This window comes from Crocodylus porosus, unplaced genomic scaffold (genome assembly GCF_001723895.1).
Source record: "Crocodylus porosus isolate Cpor-Errol unplaced genomic scaffold, CroPor_comp1, whole genome shotgun sequence".
NCBI lineage: Eukaryota > Metazoa > Chordata > Crocodylia > Crocodylidae > Crocodylus > Crocodylus porosus.
The window spans coordinates 15,640,229-15,663,362 of record NW_017728913.1 but is presented as its reverse complement, the minus strand read 5'-3'; the positions used below and the strand labels follow the sequence as shown (position 1 = coordinate 15,663,362).

At 40.8% G+C, this 23,134-nt stretch overlaps 1 protein-coding gene across 5 annotated transcripts in view; it reads right to left on the bottom strand.

The window, feature by feature from the left end:
- Positions 1–16,905, bottom strand: part of RXFP1 (relaxin/insulin like family peptide receptor 1) — a 105,810-nt gene extending 88,905 nt beyond the window's left edge. For 2 of the 5 annotated variants that reach the window (XM_019534532.1, XM_019534536.1), the window contains exon 1: positions 16,530–16,899. In XM_019534532.1, coding sequence (XP_019390077.1) covers positions 16,530–16,578 — 49 coding nt within the window. In that variant the 5' untranslated portion in view covers positions 16,579–16,899. Of the gene's footprint in view, positions 1–16,529 lie in introns of all 5 variants that reach the window. The other 3 variants (XR_002101011.1, XM_019534533.1, XM_019534535.1) reach the window with 3 other exon arrangements.
- Between the last annotated feature and the right edge of the window lie 6,229 nt (positions 16,906–23,134).

Below are 23,134 nucleotides of genomic sequence, written 5' to 3'. Positions count from 1 at the left end.
TCCCAAGCCACAGATTTACCAGCCCCACCTCCCACAACCCCACAAAACCCCCATCCAGCAGCCTGCTCCTGGTGCTGGTTTCATTAGCATTCACCAATGCCAGGAGCTAGAGAAGCAAATCCCATTGTGAAGGGGAAGGAGAGGATGCGGGGGATTAAGATAGGCTCACCAGGTGGGGAATGGAGTTTGGGGCTAAAAATAGGCCCTGATCCCATAAGGTGGGAGAGAGCCCCCCCCAAACCTCCCTATAGACCCTGCCTGCTCCCCTGATCACACTAACCCCCTCAGACCTCAGCAATCCCTCATGGAAGCCTCCTACCCATCCAATCCCCACCACAGATGCCACCCTCTCCTCATCCCCTTGCAGATGATGAGGAACTCCCACTAACCCCCCTGAATCCCTCTCATGGAGGCTGCCTATTCTCCAATCCCCCTGCAGACACCCCAATCACTGACCTAGAGCCTGCTCTCCCTCAGTCTCCCCAGTCCCTCACTTCGCTAGCATCCTATCCTGACTTACTTCAGATACATGGCCATTTTTAACTTGATCTGACCTTCCTCCAACTTCCCTGAATGTCTGTACCCAGCCCTTAGAGTAATATCCTAAAGATGGTTTATGTGCGGCTTCTATTGTTGTCTTCCCTTTCTTGTGAGCTAAAGGACCAATAAGTTAACAATTGCTTGTCACTTTATGAAGTCAATAAATATTAGATCAAACTATGATATGCAAAATAATAGGGCTGATTAGAGAGAATTACAAGCAATGAAATTAATCAAAATAGTATGATTCACCAGCTGGTACTGGTTAGTCACACCCATTTGAATTGTGCCTTTAGGATCATTTTAAGGCCCACCAAAATAGCAGGGAAAAACCATCTTTAAGTTCTTCTAGCTTTACCAAATAAAATCCCTCTGGCACTAGGCTACCTGGCCTTTGTCTGGCTGTGCCCCTCCAGTGCCAGGCCCTTGGCCCCTGTCTGCTATGCCTTGCACTCACTGCCCAGGACAAGCTTGCTAACTACTCAAGCCTTAAGCCTGCTCCAAGCAGGGCACATGGCAATTGCATACCTCCAGTGAGCACTAATGGGACCTCTGTACCTCCCTTTACAGCCCCATCCCAAATCTCTGGTTCAAATAGCAACATAAACATAAGCCCCTGGGCTATAACATAACAACATCAATGGAGGCAACACTCTGCTCCTTTAAAAGGACAAATTTCTACCCTAGTATAGCATGCCTCCTAGCCCTGCATGGGCCCCTGGAGCTTTCTTATTCTTGTAGGCAGCAAAACAGACCACCAAATGTCCCTGGGTATCTGTCCCATGCAGAAGCCCCTTCCCCAGGCAATGACCAGAGACAGAACCCCTATTAACTCCAGCCTTGGGCTTATATGCTCCCAGGGCCCTGCTTCCCTCTGGTCAGCTGACTGCCTGCAGGTGCTGGCTAATTATTGCATTAGCCTGTTGCTCAGAGGACCAGCAGCTGTAGTGCCCTGCCTACCTTGCAGGGCTCCCTGGCTGGACTTCTTTCTACTCTTACAGGAGCAGGCTCATATTAGTGCCCTGCAACAAATAAATCCATGCTGGCTGCTCACGATCAGCCTTTCCCCCTCCAGGTGCTTATGGACTGACTTCTTTATAACTTTTTCCAATATCTTCCCAGGTATAGAAGTCATATTGATCAGTTTATAATTTCTTGTACTCCCTCTTCTACCTTTTAAAAATATGGGCACTATGCTGGCTCTTTTCCAGTCATCTGGAACCTTGCTCATCTCCCACAACACTACCAATATTATTGCCACTGGCTCCAAGATCCCTTCTGCCAGTTTCTGCAGCACCCTGAGAAGGTTATCAGACCATCAGATGATATTTCCATAAAAAACATTACTTAAAAATTTATGTCAATGAAAATGGAAATTATGATTTCTGCAGCCAAACTGGGAACTGAAAAAGGTACTAAAATAAATTTAAAGAATTAATTATTTGGTGCAAATGATTTGGGTATCTTTATGATTTCATCTATGTAACTGAGACCAACTGGTGGCTTGGATATTCAACAGTTCTGTCCCATCCTTTAAAATATGTTGTACTAACATATATTAGCAGCATAAGGCACATTTAGGTTTTATTTTTGTTCCAAATAATAAACTAGCTGTAAATTACTTAAACTATAATTCATATTTTGCAAGTTTGATTACTTAACTAATCAGCAATTTTGTTAAGCAATGTACCTACTTAACTAATGGGCACAGCATTTAGAGATAGTAAAGTTCATTAAATGGTCTTTGCAAATTTGAACATGTAATATGGAGCTAAAAACAAGTTCTGGATGTATTTGTTTTAATGACTGCATTGTAGCACAGTAACAAATATATATGTAATGCCTGATTAGGTATAATCAACAAAACAGCCCTTGATCCTGAATTTGCTTATCTATTTTGCAGTCATCTAATCTGGTTGAATTGGAGTGATTTCTGATACATAGCAGCATAAGTGGGACGTGTGTCTCCCAATCCATGCATTTATTAGCAGCTACCCCATATACATAGGTTATTCATTGAAATAATTGTGTATTTTTTATTGTGTGAAATAGCATGTTTACATACCTTCCAGTGTTAATGACACTAATATGACTATTTCTTATTATGAACAAGTTATAAAAGTACTGGAAAATAATCCACAATAAACTGGATTTACAGCTAAACATACTTATGCCAGTGGCTTCTCAGATGGAAAGTCTTTAGTACTCAACTCTTAAGCCTTTGCATTTCCTGAGTACAGGAAAACTTACACACGCTGTACTAGAAATGTGCAAAGGGACTAATCTCTTCAAAGCCTTGACAAATTGCTTGTTTTTAATGAACTTTTTTTCTCAACAATTGCTGAAATAAAAATATCATTAATTTAATTTTTCATCCACTATTTTTTGGCCAATACAAAAAGAAAAGCAAAGGTTAAGATACAGTACCAAGTAAAACTTCCATATCATTTCTCTGTATTTCTATTTTTCTATCTTTGCTAGGTTTTAACTTTTTGATAATACCATGTAATTTGGTGAGACAAGATGTGGTAAAATTTTTCTGTTGAAATGCTTTTTTTTGATGAAAGCTTTTGGGACTCAATGGAAATTATTCACCCAAATTAAATAATATTCAATTTCTATTAGAAAATATATCACAACCTTTTTGTTCACTTAACCTGAAAATTATTTGAAAATTTTGTGCAAAATAAAATTACTTGTGCTGAAAATGTTTTGCAGCATTTGTGAATACTTTGTTTAAAAGTTCTAGGTATGGTAAACGGAAGTGCTGATTTGAAAATTATATTTATATTCAGGCATTAGTCATCTGATGTGGGTTGTGGTCACTTTTTATTCTTGCTATATGGAAAGGTCTGAAGCAATTGACTCCAGTGCTTTCTGTTACAGTTAGTAAAGAGCAGGACTGTTCAACTGTGAGTAGCCAGAAGCCACAGATTCCCTGGTCACATGCTCATGGGCCCATGCTAGGTTGTATGGCTCCCCCCATGCCACACCACATGGACCCCTTTTGGCACATGGTGGGTGATCCCTGCTGCACCGCATTGGCACCTCTGCACCTTGAAAGGTCCCCAGGTTTGCCCAAGTCCTCTAGCCTTCAGTTCCTTCAGTCCCACAAGTTACATTGTCCTTAGCAATGGTGGCAAGCAGAAGAAACTAGAGGACAGAGGAGGAGCCCAGAGACTCTGGTGTCATCAGCAGGACAGCAATGGGGAGAGAAGTGCACAGACTGAGAACCAGGGGGTTGCAGCTTAAGCCCTTTGCGGGGCAGATACCACCCAAAAGCCACCAATTGGACAGCCCTGCTGTAGAGTATTTAGGGGCTGAGGAGTGGTCATAGAAAGCTCATAAGGCAGAAATGACATCCAGGCTTGCTAGGAATGTGATAGAACCTAACTGAATGTATGCTCTTACTCTTTTTAATTAAGAGAGTAAAATGTACAAATCTGAGACACATGCATGAAATAAATATGCTTCATCTTGTACAAGATAATAGAAACACTTCATAGGTCATTTATACAATGTGTCACCCTAAAGTACTTTCTGAATCCTCCTAAGAAACCCAATGACTTAGAGATTGATTTAGGTACTCTTCTTACATAAGAAATCTAGGTTATTCATCAAGAGACAGAAACCACAAGACTTAGCAGCCAAATATACAGCTTGAATAATGAATTTTGAATATCAGTAATTGAAGAAGCACTTCATGAATAAAATATAATGGTAAGTTCTTAATTGCCAAAAAACACAAATATCAAACAAATTCATAATTATGAAGTTTTTTGGGGGAACAGAAACGACCAAACGTTGGGCATGTATACCTCCCCATAGAGGTAGCCAATACTGGCAATGTCAGAGTAAAAAACTATTAAATGAAGTTTGCAATAAAACAGTTTTTTCTACGTTGCCTGGACTTGCATGTTTATCCATAGTAGTAACATCTAGCAGTGAATGACTGCTTAGTTTAGTCTTTCATATGTCAAAGCCTTGACGGTTTATTAAAGAACAACAATATCAAGCGCTCTCTTCTCAAAATATTCAAAGAAATGAATAGCGTAGCTTGAAAAGAAACTAACTCCCTGCATGTTCTTTGACAGTCAGCCCAGCATATTTCCAAATAAAAGGTCCTTTTATACTTTGATTTATTGCTGCTTGAGCAGTGAGAGTGTGCACTGGATTATTGTTGTTGTTGTTGTTCAGTAAGTGATTTTATAAATGATTCTGCTAACATTGCAGTGGATAGATATAGTCATTAAGGATAATAAAAAGAGTTGCTATTAGCATTGTTTCTAGCTACAAATAGGTTATTAACATTTAAATATAAGCACTACATGATTTATTAAAAAATATATGTTGGAACCTAGAACAGGGGGAAAAAAGTTCATGCTTTTGGCAACACGGTTAGATATGGACCAGGGGAAGTGCTGGGAAGAACTGGAGGGTTGTGCATTTACTAGAATGACTCACTTTTGTGGGCAAAACTTGTGACCATTATACACCCTGCTCTGATGGTGGCAACTATACCAGGAGAGGCATTCACTTTGAAACAATGCAGGAGATCATAGCAAGCTACACCAGAAAAAGCCGTTTTAATGATTCAGTAGCCCTTGCAGGAACAGCACTGGTACAGATCATTGAACTCGCAACTCATTACATTCACAGCTCTCAACTTCGCCCTTCACCTTCTCCCTTGTCTAGCTCCTCCTCCATTCTAAGTTGGTATTAAGGTTTGGACCTTTCTCAATAGCCATGCAGGTACTGTAAGTCACACTGAGAATTACTGATCTCATGTTGTATAATACTACAATGTTCTTCTCTTCAGAATCCCATAATACTTATTAATTTATTTGCTCTAATACCAAAAACTTTTTATATTTTGGAGCTGTCAGCCTCCTGACTTTTCTTCTAGAACTACAGTCTTAAAGCCTGTAATACTGAGTAAATTTGTATTCATTTGAGCTGGTCAGATTTTGTTTCAGAAATAGGTAATACTTGCACATACTTCAAACTCACTGGCATCCCGTTATTTGGTTTCATAGCTCTCTTTTTCACATTCACTAGAAGTTCCTGCAATATTTCTTACTTTCCCTTTTAATTTCTGGCATGAACAAATTTGTTAGAAGCATTCTTTGCAAATGTATGAAAAGACTTAAAAGGACTATTTTTGCATCAGCACATACTCCTGCAGATGTATGTTCATAAGTATAGGCACTCTGTTTTTATATTTCTTTGTAAGAGTACCTTAATTTTGCAAAATGGTTGCTTTAATGAATATATGACCCCATACCTTGTGGGCTGAAATCCTTTGCACTGCTTTTGTCTTCATATTTATTAAAAACAAATGTGGCTCATGTCCTATGTTTACCCTTGTGTTATCCCTTTGTATTTTAGTACGTATTTGTAAAATTAGACACACTTCATTTTTTCATGGCTCGGTAATATTCTGATTTAAAAAGCACAAGATTTTTAAAAGGTCCAGCATATACCCATTAACTTTGCAAGCCAAGTTTGTATCTCACATAAACATTACTTTGTTATGAACTATACCACTATACCAGTGTTAAAATTGCCAGATATGCTAATTGGTTAATTTTTATAAACTAAGCTTGCTAACTCTTCTCATTTACATTGGGGAGGTGTGACAAAATATAAACAAGAGAATGGATATGGTATAAAAGAAACAAACTGGGAACATGAATGTCATACAGTACTTTCCCACATACCCCCAGATAAGACACACTTCTTGTTTTTGGAGGGCAGAATATATAAAAATGATTTTTCCAGAGTCATGGCCTATAACTGGCTTTTTCATGGAGAGGCTGTGTTGCAAACTGTTGTTACAGTTCAGAGCATCTGTAAAAGTTTTAACACTGGACTCCACCCCTCCTGCTTGCTTGCTGAGAGAGAAGCTGGAAACCATTTGCAACACAGCATCTGTATTCTAGAAAAGATCAGCCTCCCCACTTAAGACATACAACTCAATTTCAGAGGGCTGATTTTGGGGAAGAGGGTTTGTGGGAGTAAATACAGTATGAAACCCCAGATCATGCTCATCTCCCTTAGGGTGTAGTAACAAACAAATGATCTCAGCTCTCACCAGGCTTAAACAAATTCCTTTAAACAAAAAGGACTATCTGTAAGTGCTAGCATACTTTTTGATTAATATAGCTGAAAATAACCATTTAAAGTTACTGTGCCCCTGGTTTACCTGTAAAATAAAACCACCATGGTACCTGATGTTGTAAATCAACAAGGTCATTTCTGAAATAGTCCAGTGGATTAGGGTCCTTTAATTTTGTTTGAAACATGTTTAAAAAAGAAGAGAGAAGGTGAGCAGTGAGTCCTAGTGGGAAGGGAACAACACTGGAGTATGGAGACACGGAGTCTAATCCTGCCTCTATTATGTCAATTCAGGCAGGTAACTAGACCTTGCTATGACTGGTTCCCCACTTACCCTCTGTCTTGCCTGTTTTCAGCATAAGCCGTACGAGGCAGGGACTTTCAGAACAATGATTAGTGCAGTGGGATCCTGATTTAGACCGAGTTCAAGCTGCTGTTCTAATATGCTCTGCTGACATGAAGTGATAAAAGTGACTAAGGATAGATAACATCAGAAAATATAACCTCCAGCTGAGAATACCGACATGTTTAATGTTAAGTACTTTGAGAGTCTTTACATAAAATGTTAAAAGAACGTTAATTAGATTGCAAATTCAAACAAGTAAAAGCTAGTCCCCCAGACCCCCACCCCCAGACAAACAATCTCCCCATGGATCAACCCTTACTCCATGATCTTCGTGCCTCTCCCCCCACCCTGACTTACTTTAATCAGGCTCCCAGCACTGGTAAACACTGGTTAAACCAGCACCCAGGCTGTTTGGTGGGTTTGGGTGGGGTTTGGTGGGTTCAGGGGACTAGCTGGTTTCTGGGGGCTATTGTCTGTCTGGAGGTGGGGAGAGGGTTCGGGGGGGGGATAAAAATAGCCCAGTGGTGGGGGAAGGGGTAGGAAAAGCAGAGTCCCAGAGCTGGGGCAAACAGCTGGGCTTTCTCAGCCCCGGGACTGTGCTCTGAATGTGTACAGATGTTTGGTGGGATTGGTTTAACTATGCCTCATCTAACAGTGCACCTCTTGGGTGAACTAAAGTTGGATCAGGCCAGCCATTTTTTTGACCCAGTCTAACCTTTGGGGAATATTGTACATTTCAGCACTTGATTCAACCTAACTAGGGATCTAAGTGTAAGGTTCGGATGTGGGACAACTGAATTAGATTGGGTGCCCATTTTTTACTTGATCTAACCTTCTGAATTTCAGTATGCACCTTAGGAGATTACAAATGTTGCAACAATAATAAAAAAAGTGGAAGAGATTTCCAGGGAATTAGAGGCTGCTTAACTTGCCACCATCCTGGATAAAACAAGAGAATAGTTAATTAATAACACTGTAAGAGGCTAAAATACAGTTCATTTTATGCAACATTGTTTATGGAAGGTAAGTCCCGTTGAACAAACCTATTGTCTTTTTTGTTTTTAAACAACAGGATTGCAGTTATAGTTAATAAAATCTACTGTGTTGATAAAATATACTTGGACTTTTTTCCAAAGCAATTGACATAGTATCATTTTAGTATCAATAAGATTTTGGATTTAAATACTTGAACTACATTGAGTTAAAAGGACACACATTAGATAGATTAAAAAGCTGGCTCATGGACACATCTCAAAAATATCAGTAGATGGAGCTATTCCCAGCAGAGATTTCCAGGCACGGTTTTTTGGTCCTCTGCTATCTGTATTAGATTTGTGCTCTAGGTAATGAAATAGAATATTTCCTGGTAAAAATTACAGATGACAAAGATTGGGAAGGCAGAAAATACTATGAAGACCATTACTGTATACAGACTGATCTGGATTCCTTTGTTAAACAGTCACGATTAAAAAAGTTATGTTTTAATACATGTAAAAGGAAATTCAAAGGAGGGAAATAAAAAATGACTCGGGAGTTGGAAAATGAGTCTTTGAAAAGGGCCGAGTTCAACTTATGCTATCAAAAGAAAAGGCTAAGGCTATGGACAGGCATTATATTGTAGCACTATATACACCTTTGTAGCTCTGCAAAAAAGTGAGTGCATAATTGGTCAAGCTATTTGTAGCACTGCAAAGACCTGCGAAATAACAGCACTTTCAAGAGAATGCCTCAGTTTTGTAGCACGACATGTAATGCCTATACAGTTACATGTAGTACTATGTGCACCCCCAGGATCCCACAGTCCTATGCTTACTCTTCCCTGATCCAAGAGGGGGGAGACTGTCAGTGAGCCCTGCTGAGACCTTCCTGCTGCAGCTTTCCTAGCTGCAGTGTTTGTGCTCCTGCCAGGTTCCCCTGATTAGCTAATTGGCAAAACTGGGCAAGGCCGCTTGGCACAGATCCTGAAGGAATTGCCACAAATGTTTTAAGAACCCTGGCTCTTGCAGGGGCTTTTAAAACAGCAGCAAAATGATGGTGGCAATTCCCTCAGGGGCAACTCTGTTACAGTTGTAGCCACAGCAGCTGCATGGCTCCTTGGCACTACTGTACTGGAGGAATGAGGAAAGCAGGCAGTGGAGACTGTCTTTGGCAGCTGGGTTGCTGCTTTTCAGCAGCTGCCAGCTCATCATTGACAGTCTGCCCCTTTCTTCAGTAGGGGGTGGATGGGCTACTAGTGATCAGGCTCCTATGGGGAGCAGCCCCCTGCTACCCCCTAGCTGGAGAGATCACCTTTTGAAGTGAATTTGTAGCTCTCCAGCCAGGGGACTTGAATGCTGCTTGGACACCTGTATAGTGCTATATTTTTGTGGTGGTACAAAGGGCTGCGGCACTTTGCAGCACTACAAACAAACACCTAACCCTGCGCTGAGAAGTGCCTATACATACGTGTGTGTGTCTGTGTGCACACAATGCATGTATGTATCTAGAGGCTGGTAGTTCATGTTGGACAAATTCAATCTTAAAATAAAATGTAATTTCTTGACAGTCAGGGTGATCAAATATTGGAAGACCTGACTACTGGAGATGGAGGATTCACTCTTGCTTGGAGCTTTAAGGCAAGGTTGAATATCTTTATCATATCTGAATACCCTTCACTGAGAAATTCCTTGGCTCACATGAGATCCAAGTTCATTTTATTCCTCTGTGGGCTATGAACAGAATGCTTTGCCCTCAACATACACATAACACTTACAGCTACAGGTTTCCCTTGATTTATGTGGTACAAGCAATCCTGGAGAATGGTGCATAAATCAAATTCGCATAAAGTGAACCCACTTTACAATGCAACGAATAGGGATAAGTTCCCTACTCATGGTGGTGAGGGAGGGAGGGAAGGAGTGAGGCTGGGACTAGGGAAGAGGTGCCACTCCGGGGACTGCAAAAGGCAGCAAAGCAGAGAGAACAGAGCAGCACTCATCCCAGCCCTGGTTGCAGCGGCCCCAGGACCGGTTGCCGCCAGCTGCCTGCAGCCACTGGGCTGCACCGTGCTCCACCTGTCCCCATTCATCTCTGTTCCCGGGCTGTTGCAGGGAGTTGGCGTTGGCTGCTCCTGTGGCCGCTGCAGCCAGGGCTGGGGTGAGTGGGGCCATGGCCCTTTCCCCTCACAGAATTACCTGCTTGGGTGGGAGGGCATCTATGCTGATCCCCTATAACATTTACGTGTATGAACATACATTTACCTCACATATAACAAATTATGGGTCTAAATATGCTCATCGCAAAAGAGTGAATTCACATATAAAGAACCCTCATAAATCGAAGGAAACCTGTATGTGTATAGATAATGATTATAGTCAAACATCATGGTTCTTGGTTAGTTACATGCCTATGGGGGTTAGAAGGTAATTTTGCTGCGGTTTCATAGTGCTTTCTTCCCTCTGATGTAGAGTTGGACTAGGGTGGGCCAGAGTGCAGTCCCTTTCTTTTTGACTATTTCCCTTCCTCCCCTGCCAATTAGCCCTTCCAATCCAACTCATTATCTCCATATACCCTATCCAACCCTTGCCACCTCTGTCCAATATCTCTCTTCTCTCAGTTCCTTGTTTTAGTCACCCCCTCTTCCAAACTAGCTCCGTATCCATTTTCAGTTTTCCCTTCAGTCCCTTCTGCAGTTCTGTGTCATAGCCTCGCTCCACACTAGTTCCTGGTAATCAGCCTTCTGTCCCCTAATTTCTCACCAGTCTCAATATTTCTCACTGGCTTCTGCTCCTATCTGCTTTCCTCTCACAGGTTCCCAGCCTCTTTCCCAGCCTGGCTTTCATTCACAATCAATCACAACCTTCTCCGTAGCCTCTCTTTTTTTTCCAGTCCTATTCTTTCCTCCTTACCTAGCTAAGCCCCTTCTCCAGTCCTCTTCCCTAACCACTTCCAGTCCAATTCTTCTCCCCACATCTTCAGTGCCAGTCTCACCAGGCCACCCTACTGTGTTCCTTTCCCTCCTGTCTCACTCTGGGTTTGGTCCTCTGCATTCAAGTTTAATACTGGTGTTCTCCATGATGGAGCCCAGTCACAGTTAGTGTTGCCATTGGCTAGTCATTGACAGCACAGGAGAGACAGGGTCTCCACTCTCACTTAGTGTCTTGTGCCATCTATATCTAAAACAGCTGAGAGAGCCACTGAAGGGAAACTCTTGGTTTAATCCTGTCTGGCTGGTACAGTATATTTGGTTGCAGAGGAGGAGGAGGAGGGATTTTTACCTTTAAGAGCTTTATCCCTTCAGGCATAGGAGGCCAATGTGCTGTTAAGCAGAAATATTTGGGACTGCGTTAGTGATAACTAGGATCTCCTTCAAGTGCCTTCGGTCCACATTATTACTGAGTATCATAAGCACTAGGAGGTATATGAGGGGATGGTATGTGCTCATTCATTCTGGTATGTGTGGAATCTCATCTGTTCCAGAGCCAACAGAGGTTCATACACATTCAGCGAGGACAGAATTGGTAGACTGACTGCAGAAGCCAAAGAAGCCTCTATTTAACATGTATGAACTGCAGGGTTTTTCTTGAAGGCTTAAAAACTAACCAAAATTGGGGATTTTCATAGAGATGGCAAAAAGCCCACCCTGTACACAAGTGCTGCTTCTTGCCAAAAGTCAAGCTCTTGATTCAAAAGTTGAGGTCCAAGACTGTTGGAATTTCCTAATATGGGGAAAATTATACAAGTCTTAGGCCTCAATTTCTGAAAAAGATTGAACGGATCTGTTTCCAAAAAAACAAACAAACCCAAAAAACTAACCTTGCACCAGAGGCAGATACACAGAGTGGAAGATTCAAGCCACGATGGTTAAAGTTCTGCATGTCTTAATCTGTCACTTCCATCTGGATAATTGATGCAAATTATCAATTTTAAATAATTACAACACAAAGATGGCTTTCATCCCTGCTTTTAGACTTGAATTAAAGAAGAAGGAAACTGCTTAAGTGAAGGCCAGAAGCTACCCAATAATATTCTATGCAACAATTTGTCAGCTTGCCCAAAGGAGATAAATGGGAAAGTGGGAATATTTATAGATTCAAAAGCAGCCTTCTATTTGTTACAAATCAACTAAAGCAGGAGAATAACACTGGCACAGTTTATAAACCTTACTTCTCCAGATGATTTGGGATGGCTTTCTTGCTAGAGTTGCATATTAGGCTATTTGAATAAATATGTTTGGCATAAAAACCTGTCCTTGAAAACAACTGTTTAAGTGTATGAGGCATACAAAGTAGCTGACAAATCTCAGGCAGTCTTGAATAATTTTTTCTTTTTGTAGGAGTAAAGGCTTATGTTATATTGAAGGGAAAGAGGAAAAATGAGACGGCGGCAGAGGAGATCTAAGGAGAGATGTGGCCTTCAGTTAGACAACAGGACGGTTTTTGTAAGAGAAGGTATTCAAAAAGAACTAGAGTTAATGCAGAAAACACATGGCATAAGCAATTATCTATGTAGAACTTGTAACTCTTTTCTATCATTGTTCTGAAATCATTTTAATGGTATGATCCCTTCTACTTTTATAGTTGATAATATTAAATTAATAGTGTAAATTTGTATAATTAAATATTCAGAATATCATGAAAGAGAGCAGAAGTCTTTACTGGAACTCTTGTTAAAATAAATTAATTTGAAGGTATGACTACAGTGTGGTCACTGAGGACACTAACTCAAGTAGACCTATCCACACTAGATTTAACTGAGCTAGCAAATCACCTACACTGCTACCAATACCCAAGTTAGCTCATTTGAAGAGGGGTTCTTTTTTATATTTCCAATCAACAAAGCTCTCTGAGCAAAAATCCAAGATTAGATGCAATTGTGCCAGCAAATAAATCCTTTTGTTAGTATAAATCAGGTGTTTTCAACCTTTTTTAACAAGTGTACCCCTTCTTTCTCAAAGTTCCAGCTCATGTACTCCTTGATTTTTTTTTTGTGTTTTTAAAGGGGTGGGGCTGATTGAGTCCCCTGCGGTGAGGGAGAGAGTGGGACTGGGGCTGGACAGCTGGGGCAAAGTGCAGGACGGAGCCAGGGGTGCAGGGAGAGGGGTAGTTCCTGCTGGTGCATGCACCCCAGGAGGGCATGGGGTCTGTGGACCCGGATCTGTGCATAAAGTGGGGTGGGCTGTTGCTGTCAGCATGGGGTGTGCATAGGTGTGGGAGCCACCCCCACTTCCTGTGCCCCCTGGATGAGCCGCAGCTCCGTCCTGCACCCTGCCCTGCCCCGGCTGAACAGCATTTAGCCCAGTCGCTACCCCGCTCCCTCCCTCACTGTGAGGGCCTTGCTCGAGGCCACAAGCAGCTTGTGTGGGAGGTGTGTGTGGGAGGGTGGTAGCTCCTGTTGCTGCACACACCCCAGAAGGGCATGGGGGGCATGTGTCCCTGGATCTCTGTGGGGCAGGGTGGAATGTCGCTGTGGCCTGGGGCCAATGCTGGGCTCTTCCCAGTGGGAGTTGGGCTGGCCTGGGTTGCACTTGGGGTGGGTGGTGGTAGCACTGGGAGGGGGCGGGGGTGAATTCTGGGGGGCCCCTCCCATAGTCCCACTGCTACCCACCCCAAGTGCAGCCTGGCCCAGCCCTCTGCTGGGAAGAGCCCGATGCAGCCCTGTCCCTGGCCCCAGCCCCAGCTCTCCCTTCCCTACTGCTGGGGCATCGATCTGCCTCCCCCACTGGCCCCTTTCCTCACAACGCACTTACCAGCCAGACCCAGCTATTCTCCTGGCCACCTGCATGCTGTGCTGCAGCTGCATGCATACATATGGCATTTATCGGCCATGTTAGGTCTGCAAATCCCCTAGGACTTTTTTAAGTACCTCTACGGGTACATGTACCCCCATTTGACAACCACGGGTATAGATTATTTTGCTTGGGAAACTGGTTTAAACAATCCCAGCACAGAAAATAAACCCCCCAAATTCTTGCCAGTATAAATTCACATCCACAAGGGAAAGACTGATAATATATCTTTTCCAGTATAGCTACGCTGATGTGAAAACCTTTAGGAAGGATTTAAAATCAGAGAATTAGCTTCAAAGTGCGTGTGTATGTATCCCTGTCTGTCCCACGGGTAACAATTTGGATAGGCCAAACAATAATAATTTTAGCATTGGGAGAAATCTTAAAATGGGAGTGGGATAGGAAAACTACCTGAACATACTCTTACTTTCCAATAATAGATAACAAATTAGGTTCCAAACAGCATTAGAATGGCATAAATCATGCTTATTTAAATACTAAATAGCTGAGCATGTCTTGCCTAGACTAATATCATGTGACTGAAATTTGTCAGCCTGTAAATGTGAAGCGACAATTTAGGTGTTTAAAATTCTGGAAGACCTTGAGAAAGTAACTAAACAAAAGTGTTTTTAACAAAGAGCTGAATGCTAAAGGATGTTAGGAGAAATTTTACTAAGTGGGGAATGAATTCTTGGGTGAAACAGAGTACTGAAGATAGGCTTTGCAACTGAGTATTCAGAAAGAAATGAGTTAAAAATGCAGATATCTGGAGAGGGAAAACATGACAGAAGATAAACACGATATAGGTGGATTAATACATATAGACATATGGTTTTCCTGTAAATGTTTCTAGGCTACACATGGTAAGCTAATAAGCACCTCAGGTAAATTGCCACTATAATTAAAGTACTAGAAGACCTGCAATCACATCAGGGTCCTGATTTATACTCCCATTTTGCAGTAAGGCTTCAATTTTTCAGCTTAGATTTAAATACATTAGAACTCTTGTTCTGCATAGGATTGATGTCAGCTATTATAGATGTGTTTTATGTTAATGTTTGAATTTTCTTCCTACTGTTTTGAGCTTAAGAACAATTATGTGGAAGGTCCAACCCCAACCCACAGGAAATTTTTATTTTATTTTTATTTCTCCTGCTTATTTTTTTTTCATTTGTTACTTTTAAAAGTAACTACACAAATTAATACTGTACTAAAGATATAAACACATTGCTTACAGGCCACTACAGATCAAATTACATGTGATTATTTTCTATTTAATTCTAAAAATCAGTATCACACAACAGTACTACATTTTTTTGCATCCTCAAATGTTACAAGCTATGGAGTTCATCCAAAACACTCTGGAGGGGTTTTACCAAGACTGAAGGTTTTGGATCAGGCCATAAAAATCCATGAAGTATATTACACAAGAGTCTGAAGTGGAGCTCATTTCTTCTATGCTCAAAACTTCCCCTGAAGTAAGCTATCAAACTGAAGAATACAGCGTCTTGTTAACCATTGAGTAGAATGTCACACCTACATAATTCCAGAAAAGGTTGATCTAAATAGAGCCACATGAAGAGTAAGGTAATGCTTAATGTAAATGAGGATGGGAGAACTTAGCCCTATCTGATCCGGATGAACTGTCCTTTGGTACGCCAACCATTTTTATAAATCATTTTGTTTGTAGAAGATCTGGATTTAGGTTTCAGGAGCTGTACATTTCAACAGGAGTTCCAATTTTATACAAGAAAAGCTTGTACTATGAAAAAGAGAAACTTAAAAATAAAATTCAATGTCTTGCTTAATAACTGGAAAAAGACTGCAGTCCAAATTATATAGTAAAGTACACAAATTATTACTGCTGTCAGTATTACAATCCAAATACAATGGCTTTTTTTGTTATTATAATATGATTCATATACCCTTTTAATTTATGAAGCAGATTTTTCTCTCCAGGAAAACTTTATTTTTCTATTTCTAAAGAAATGGAAATGACCATCCTGCAGGACTTGAAACTCTTTGGAAACAGTTTTACCTAAGTGGAACTTTAAAACAGAATTTTAAAACTGAATGAAAAAACAGCCACTAAGACTGTGTCAAAGATCAGAGAAGATCAGTTGAAACCAAACACAACACTCACCACTGTAAAATGATTGACATTTCATGGGCAACCACTGTAATATAAAAAATCTCCATTTTATAAAGGAGGCTGTTTATAATATTGAATAATGAGTGAGGGTCCTTAATAAGTGAAAAAGTTGTCTTTTGAGCAATAACAAAAATGTTCCATGCTAACACAATATAGTTTCACTATAAATTAGTGAACTGAAGGCATCTAAAATGTAGATCATCAGTACTTTTGAAATGTTTCAATATTATAAAGGTCTCCATTAAAAATGTACAGGAAGTACAGATGTACCACCTGAAGCCTTCATTTTAAACACAACCCCTTTCTCCAATATTTAAAGAATGCTCTTTTTTCCTTTAAAAAAAAGTCAACCCATCTAATTAGTGATAATTATTACCATATCCATGAGTACAAAAAACAGATCAAATTCTAGCCTTCTTTACAACAATCTTGAGTAACAATAAAATTGCAGTATTTTTATATATAAAGAATCGACACGAGTTGTCAGAAAGGATTGTGAAGCAAAATGATGACATTAAATGCATTCTTGTTTTAAAACCCTGTTATTGAAGCTTATATATCTATTCTGCAATGTGGTAAATCATGTAGAAAAAGTTAGGTGTACTTACAATTTGTTCCAATAATCAAGAATATGTAGAAGCAGTAGCCAGAAGTCATATCTGCCTCACAGGAACTGAATTAAGAGTCAATGAATGCTGTTTTCTAAATTGCTCAAACTATAGTGGTGGTTGCAAGTTCTGTGCCTGATAACCTTCAGCAGACTGGAAAGCGAGCTTCCTCCCCTATCCCTGCTTCCTCACTTACTCTTCTATAGCCTTGCTTGTGCTCTCCGTCTCTCTGATACACACACATACACACATCATCCAAAGCAGGGATAGGGGGAAAAGTTTCAGAGAACATACAGTCTCTTCTTGTTTACTCTCAAGGCTCCTGTTTCTGTGTCCTGTGGCAGACTAAAGCTGGGGTGTGTGCATTGACACGTCTGCCCTGATCTGTCAGCCGCTACCTAGAATAATGAGAACTCTAGAGAATTATTATTGATACACTCAGGATTTTTTTTAAACCTGTTACTGGAGAATTGTCTCATTGAAATAAATATCTGAAAAACTAAACATTTGTTGCAGCTTGAACAACGATTAGAGGGTTTCTTTCTGGTAAGAAGCAAGTAAAATGTATAAACACAATTTCTTTGTAGGAAGTCAGTGATTAGCTAAAGCACAGGAATCTGCAGAACAGAAATTATTTCCTATAGCAGCACATAATTCACTAAAAGGAATTTTTTGTATGTTAAGCACTATTCTGGTATGTTGATTGGTGCTGGACTAAATGATCTGGAACAGTGGTGAAAAGGGTCCTAGTCAAAAACATTTATTACAGAGGAATTAACATTTCCACAGCTACTAGCATATCTTTTCCTGTTACAGTAATTGATTTCTTTTTTTCTCCTTATTTTTCTTTTGTTTTGTCACTGCCTGTAACCATATCTACTACTTGAATCTCATATCTCTTTGGCCTTCTTCATTAGTTTTGAGGCTCAAACTGTTATGATTTTAGATTTCATTAATTGTTTCAATAGCACGGATACACTCTGAACACTATCCCATACCCATTCACTGCCTATACTAGGGAAAAAAAGCAGAATGGTTTTTAAATGTGAAAGCTAACACTTCTGCATAGGACACATTGTATTTTAACACGTGTTAGCCCGTTGAAGTGAAGTTGAGGCAGGGAGCCTAAGATTAACTCAAGATGAGAAAATGGAATTAAAAAAACAAGCCCTACTATGTTTGAGCAGATTTCTAATATGAACAGATTACTAATTAAAAAAAGCCCTAATATGTTGATCAGATTTCTCAGCTCATGTACCTCAGGGAGTCCTGAAATGTAACTGGTACATTTTCAGGTACTGCAGATACCTACGGAAGAATCATCCTAGTCGGAGAAATTTTGATTGAGTGTCCTTGTGAATTTAGGTTGTGTAAAAAGTAGTGATGATGCCAGAGAGCAAATCCACATTGTTGCTATGGCAAAATTGTTAATGAAATGTGTATTACAAACTGTCAGTCTTTACATTCCCAGTCTGAAACTCACGTTGAATAAAGGGGCTTTGAACATGGAAACCCATAAGGGCAGCACCCGGGCTGTCATTACTGCAGTGCATAGCTGGGCCACTCTTTTTCTGGCTGGGGACTATCAAAGGAACTGGTTCTGGTGCACACCGAGTTCGGTTTCATTCAACTATATAAAAGGTAGGTTAATCCTCATACATCTACCTATTCTGGAGCTGGTGATTTTAGGTTAAGTATTCTTCCTTCTAGTACGGGAGGACAGAAGGATGCTGGAACTGAGAATATGAAGAAATATTATACCCAAGAACTAGAGAAAGAAAGGTACTTTTTTACTAGAGACTTGACAGTCTACTATCTTACCTGTTTTTTTTACCTCCTCAAAAGCAATGGTGTGTGTACATATTTGCTGTTATTTTGGTCATTTTTGTTCAAGATACGCAGGACTTGCACATGTTCTGAAACTACATAAATGATGCTAGAAAATAGAGCCCCAAATCTGCTACCTCTTAGCAAAGGAAAGAAATATTTCCTTACAGAAAACATACCACATACTAATACTAGAAGCTTGACCACAAAGACTTGCACCTGAACCCTGCTCTGAAAAGAGCACCTTTAGAAGAGGAAAGAGTACTTAATCATGCTCACTAATCCCTGAGCCTGTTCTTCTGAGGAATGCCAGCAAGGGTGCTATTTAACATCAGTTTTGATGTGGATACCTATTCCTAACAACTGCCCCTCCCAAGAAATACCAACTCTGCCTTAGAAATTATGTTAAGCAAACAAGCTATCATGACATTGAAAAATGCTGATATTGTTGAACTTCAGAGGAGGAAAACAGAAGAGAAAAAGGAGTATTTGTTTGTTCATGCTCCGTGTTCTATCCTAATTTTATCTTTCAAGAAGTGATTTAATTTCCCTAACGTAGCCATTTGCCTAACTACTCAAAGCAGCTCATACACCATAACATGGAGTGAGGCAACACATTTTTTCCTGTAATACTATGTAGTGTTACAATGAATCATACTATGATCACATGAAAAAGATTCTTAACATCTGCTTTTCTTGGAAGTACTTGGCTGGGATTGATAGAACTGTGGGCTGAAGGACAAGGTAGGGCAAAAAATTAGAAGATGTATTATTTTCAAGTTATCTTTGCAAATATAGCTTAAAAAAAAAAGTAATAGGCATAACCACTGGGAGAGAAAACTATTTGTTTCAAGCAAGCCCAGGACAACTCTCAAACTTCTTAGGCTGGTTAATATTTCAATTATAACATTTCACCTGTAGAGACAAGCAACTCAATAGTCTACAACATAAACGTATAAAAAAAATCTCTGTTCAATATACATCATTGGTTATAAAGTGAATGGGTGTGTCATTTGTGTTACTGAATCCCTTAAGAGAGCAGCCAAAAATGCAAGCATGTTAATCTAAAATTATTGGATTAAAATAGTTGCATTTGAGCTTTCACAGTTGAAAACAACTTGCTCAGATTTGTAACTTGTCTTCATTCTTATGTCCTTTTCATGTAGCAGAGATTAGCTGGAAACACCTGTGGAGATGCTATTCGATTGCATTAAGGTTATGGGATAAATCCCTAGCTTGTGCAAAATGTCACTGAAGACATTGGGCCTAGGACCATTTACTTGAGCCGAGTTCTCCTTCACTCTGTCCAAATGGAGGTTGTGACTTTGACAGTACTGAGAAGAGTCCTTTTAATGGTGCTATTATATATAGCACTCAAAAATGCGTTTCTGAATGTGAGGAATTTTAATCTTGAGCAAAATACTATGTGTCAGCTGAAATAATTTTTTAAATGTGTTGTGCATATCACCAGCCAGGTTTCTTCTCCTTGGCTGAATCTCCTCTTCACTGGTTTTTATTTGGCAATACTTGCTGCTTAGGTGTGCATTTACACAAACAATGCAAAGGTAAGGAACAGGAAAACATTAAATGGTGTGTCTACACATGCCCCTACGGTGCTGTTGTTACTGCACCGTCATTTAGTACTTCCTTTTGGTGCTTTTGGAAGTACTAAATGATGGCGCAGGAACAGCTCGTACTATACTGTCTGCCTGGTGCATGATTAGTTTTACTGAGGGAGTGTGTTCCTTTGGTGTTGAAGCTGTGGTGTAATAGTTTTTACCTGCTAATGCTATAGCATGTGTCTGATGCTATAGCACGTGGCTATGGTGATGTGGCACCTTGTGTAGACCCACAGTAAAGCAAAACTGTTGAGAAAGGAGGGTTTCTAATCCACATATCACTGTTTAAGTTTCCAGAATATTCAATTTGGAACTAGCTATGAATACTGAAGACAATCTTTCCTAGACAGCTTTGGGCATTACCTTCAGCAGAAACAAACAAATCATAAAAAATAAATCAGTAAAATGTGGGAGCAAACCTGACCTTATATATCTGGTCCATGAGGCCAGATATACATTAAATATATCCATAGTTCTGATGCACTGATAAATACCATTGGAATATACCTTGTATTGATGCAACTTTTCTGTCCTACAAACTGGCTTAATTTAGAACTGTCTCATGTTTGTCCATGGCTACCCGTAGCTCCAAATGGCTATGATAGCAACTAAAGAGTGCTGAAGCTTTGGGGGATGGGGTGTGCCTGAGAAGTGCCTCCTGAACGGGGGAAAATTCCTAACAGTTGTCTGCTACTGTGTGGCTTCAGAGAAGCACAGAGCAGGCAGTAAGGGGTGGTGGGAACATAACTGGGCTCATATTTCCCTCTGGAATTAGAGGGAATATAATTAATGTAAAATCTATTCCAACAAGCTGATGTTTTATTTTCTCAGCAGCTTGATGTGTGAAACCTAAGCCATATTGTGCTAAGGGACCTTGCAGAGATAAATCTCCAGTTCACTGAGTTTAAAATATAATAAATATTCCATTATGTATGTGGTTTTAACAATTCTGTAGTTCCAAAGATTTAACTGTGCAAACTGATTTAGTTGGGTTTGGTATAATTAATTCATATTGGCTGTAAAGATCCATCAATAGACTTTGCAAATATTATGTGATTTAGAATGAATCATTTATTTTTATTGGGTGACTGATATCTTTGTAGGGATATACCTAACTCTTGCTTGCTTAAAATTTAGAGACATAACATTTAGAGACAGCACTAATGTTGGAAGAAAAACGACATTAAGATCTTTAGTGTCTAGGAAAAGCAGGCCTGGAAAGAGTTTTTAAGTAGGGCTGTGCAAAGCTTTGGTCCCTGATTTGATTCGGCAGAGATTTGGCCTAATTCGGTGGCCAAATCTCCGAATCCAAACTGAATCAGGAGACCCCCCTCCAAATTGATTTAGGAGAGATTTGATGATTCAGATATCAACACAGCTTTGAATGTTTTTTCTACATACCTCAAGGTAGCAGGTGGCTCATCAGTGCTGCAATGCTGGGGTGGATGGAGCATGAGATCTTCTCTAAGCCCAGGTACCTGTCACGGTAGCTGTGCTGGAACTATCATAACCAGCTGCTATCACTGAGGACAAGAAAGGGAATTCCCTCAGTTGGAAGAGGTTTGGGAGCAGATGATCTGCTGGGTAGACAAATTTTCCACAAAGGAGGTGGGGATGGAGAGTAGGGGGAAGAATTAGTATGTATGCACCTATCAACATATTCCAAGCCGTTCTGAAACTGATTTTGAGTACTTTATCAACACACACAAAAGCATAAAGCCATTCAGCTATGTTAATGAGGAGAAAGGGAGGCAGTAAGGAGGAAGGATTGACTTATAGTGAAGCCATGGCAGGCCAGAACTCAGCCTGGGTTCAGGAATTGCTGTTCCTTCCAGTTAGCTAGTGACTCTCACCCCTTTCTGCACTTCTTTCTCCCCCCACCCCCAACTCCTGTCTGTCTCTCAAACTGCTTCCTGGTCCCTACATGCAAACAGATTACTCCATGCTCTCTCTCTCACCAATATAGCAGCTTTTTACTCTTAACCCAAATGTGGCAGGGAAAGGCAGCAGGATAGGGCATGCATTACAATCTACCTGGCAGGAGTCTAAGCACCAGGCAGGCTAAATGAGCTCCAGCTGGACCTGGTTACTAAGCCTGGCTGCTAACTGGGGGCATTTGTAGATGACACAATATTTAGTCCTTGTTAATTAACCACGTGTTTAAAATTTTAGCCTGGGTTAATGTGGTGCCACGCATTTGTGTTTGAATGACACACTTTTTTGAGCAACAGAAGTCCCGTGTGTCATTTACTGCAGATTCCGGCGGGGGGGGGGCAAATACTGATCTACCCCACCACATAATGTCTTTCCTAATGAATTACAGAAAGAGGCGCATGTGAACCAGCCTCCACAGTCCCTGCCCCCACCCCCTCCAGAAGTCTCCTGCTAAGTCCCCCCCCACCCTGAAGCTGGGTATGTTCACCCCAAAACCCTGCCACTTGCATCTACCTAGGCTCAGGCTGGTCTCCCAGTATGCAAAATCCAAGGTGGATTTTGCATATTAAATCCACCCTGGATTTTGCAGACAAAATCCATCCTACACAGTCGCCACGCACTTTGCAAAGTCCCTCTCAGGGGCAGATGCCTGGCCAGTCTACTCTACCTCTGGGGCTTGCATCTGACTGCCCTGCACAGACCCCAGAACCTTTGCACAAAACCCAGACACTTTGCAAACACACAGCTATCCTATCCACGTTCCAGTCTTCTTTTGCGCTCTTTTCCAGCCTGGCACCAGACCGTCTGTTGTTTTTTTACACCAAAACAAGGCTGGGGGTGGGGAGGGGGGGAACTGCCCCACTCAAGGCCTACACATTTCGGGAACAGTGGTCATGTTGCGTGTTCACAGTATCAGTGAGAGAGGGGAGGTGGATGAGACATGGCTAAACACCACAGACAGAAAAAAATGGGAATGCAGCATCTGACAAGATTGCAGGCTGCAAAACAGGGGTTCAGGGAACCTTTGAGTCCCTGGCTGAGGGCAGCTTTGTGATGTGCAAACTAAAAAAAAGTGGCACAATTATGCATTCATTGGCAAGTAAGGGTGGAGGGGGTCAATTGTTTACTTCTACTTTCTTGTAGTTTCATAGTTTCATAGTAGCTAGAGTCGGAAGGGACCTAGGTAGATCATCTAGTCCGACCCCCTGCCTTGACAGGAAAGAG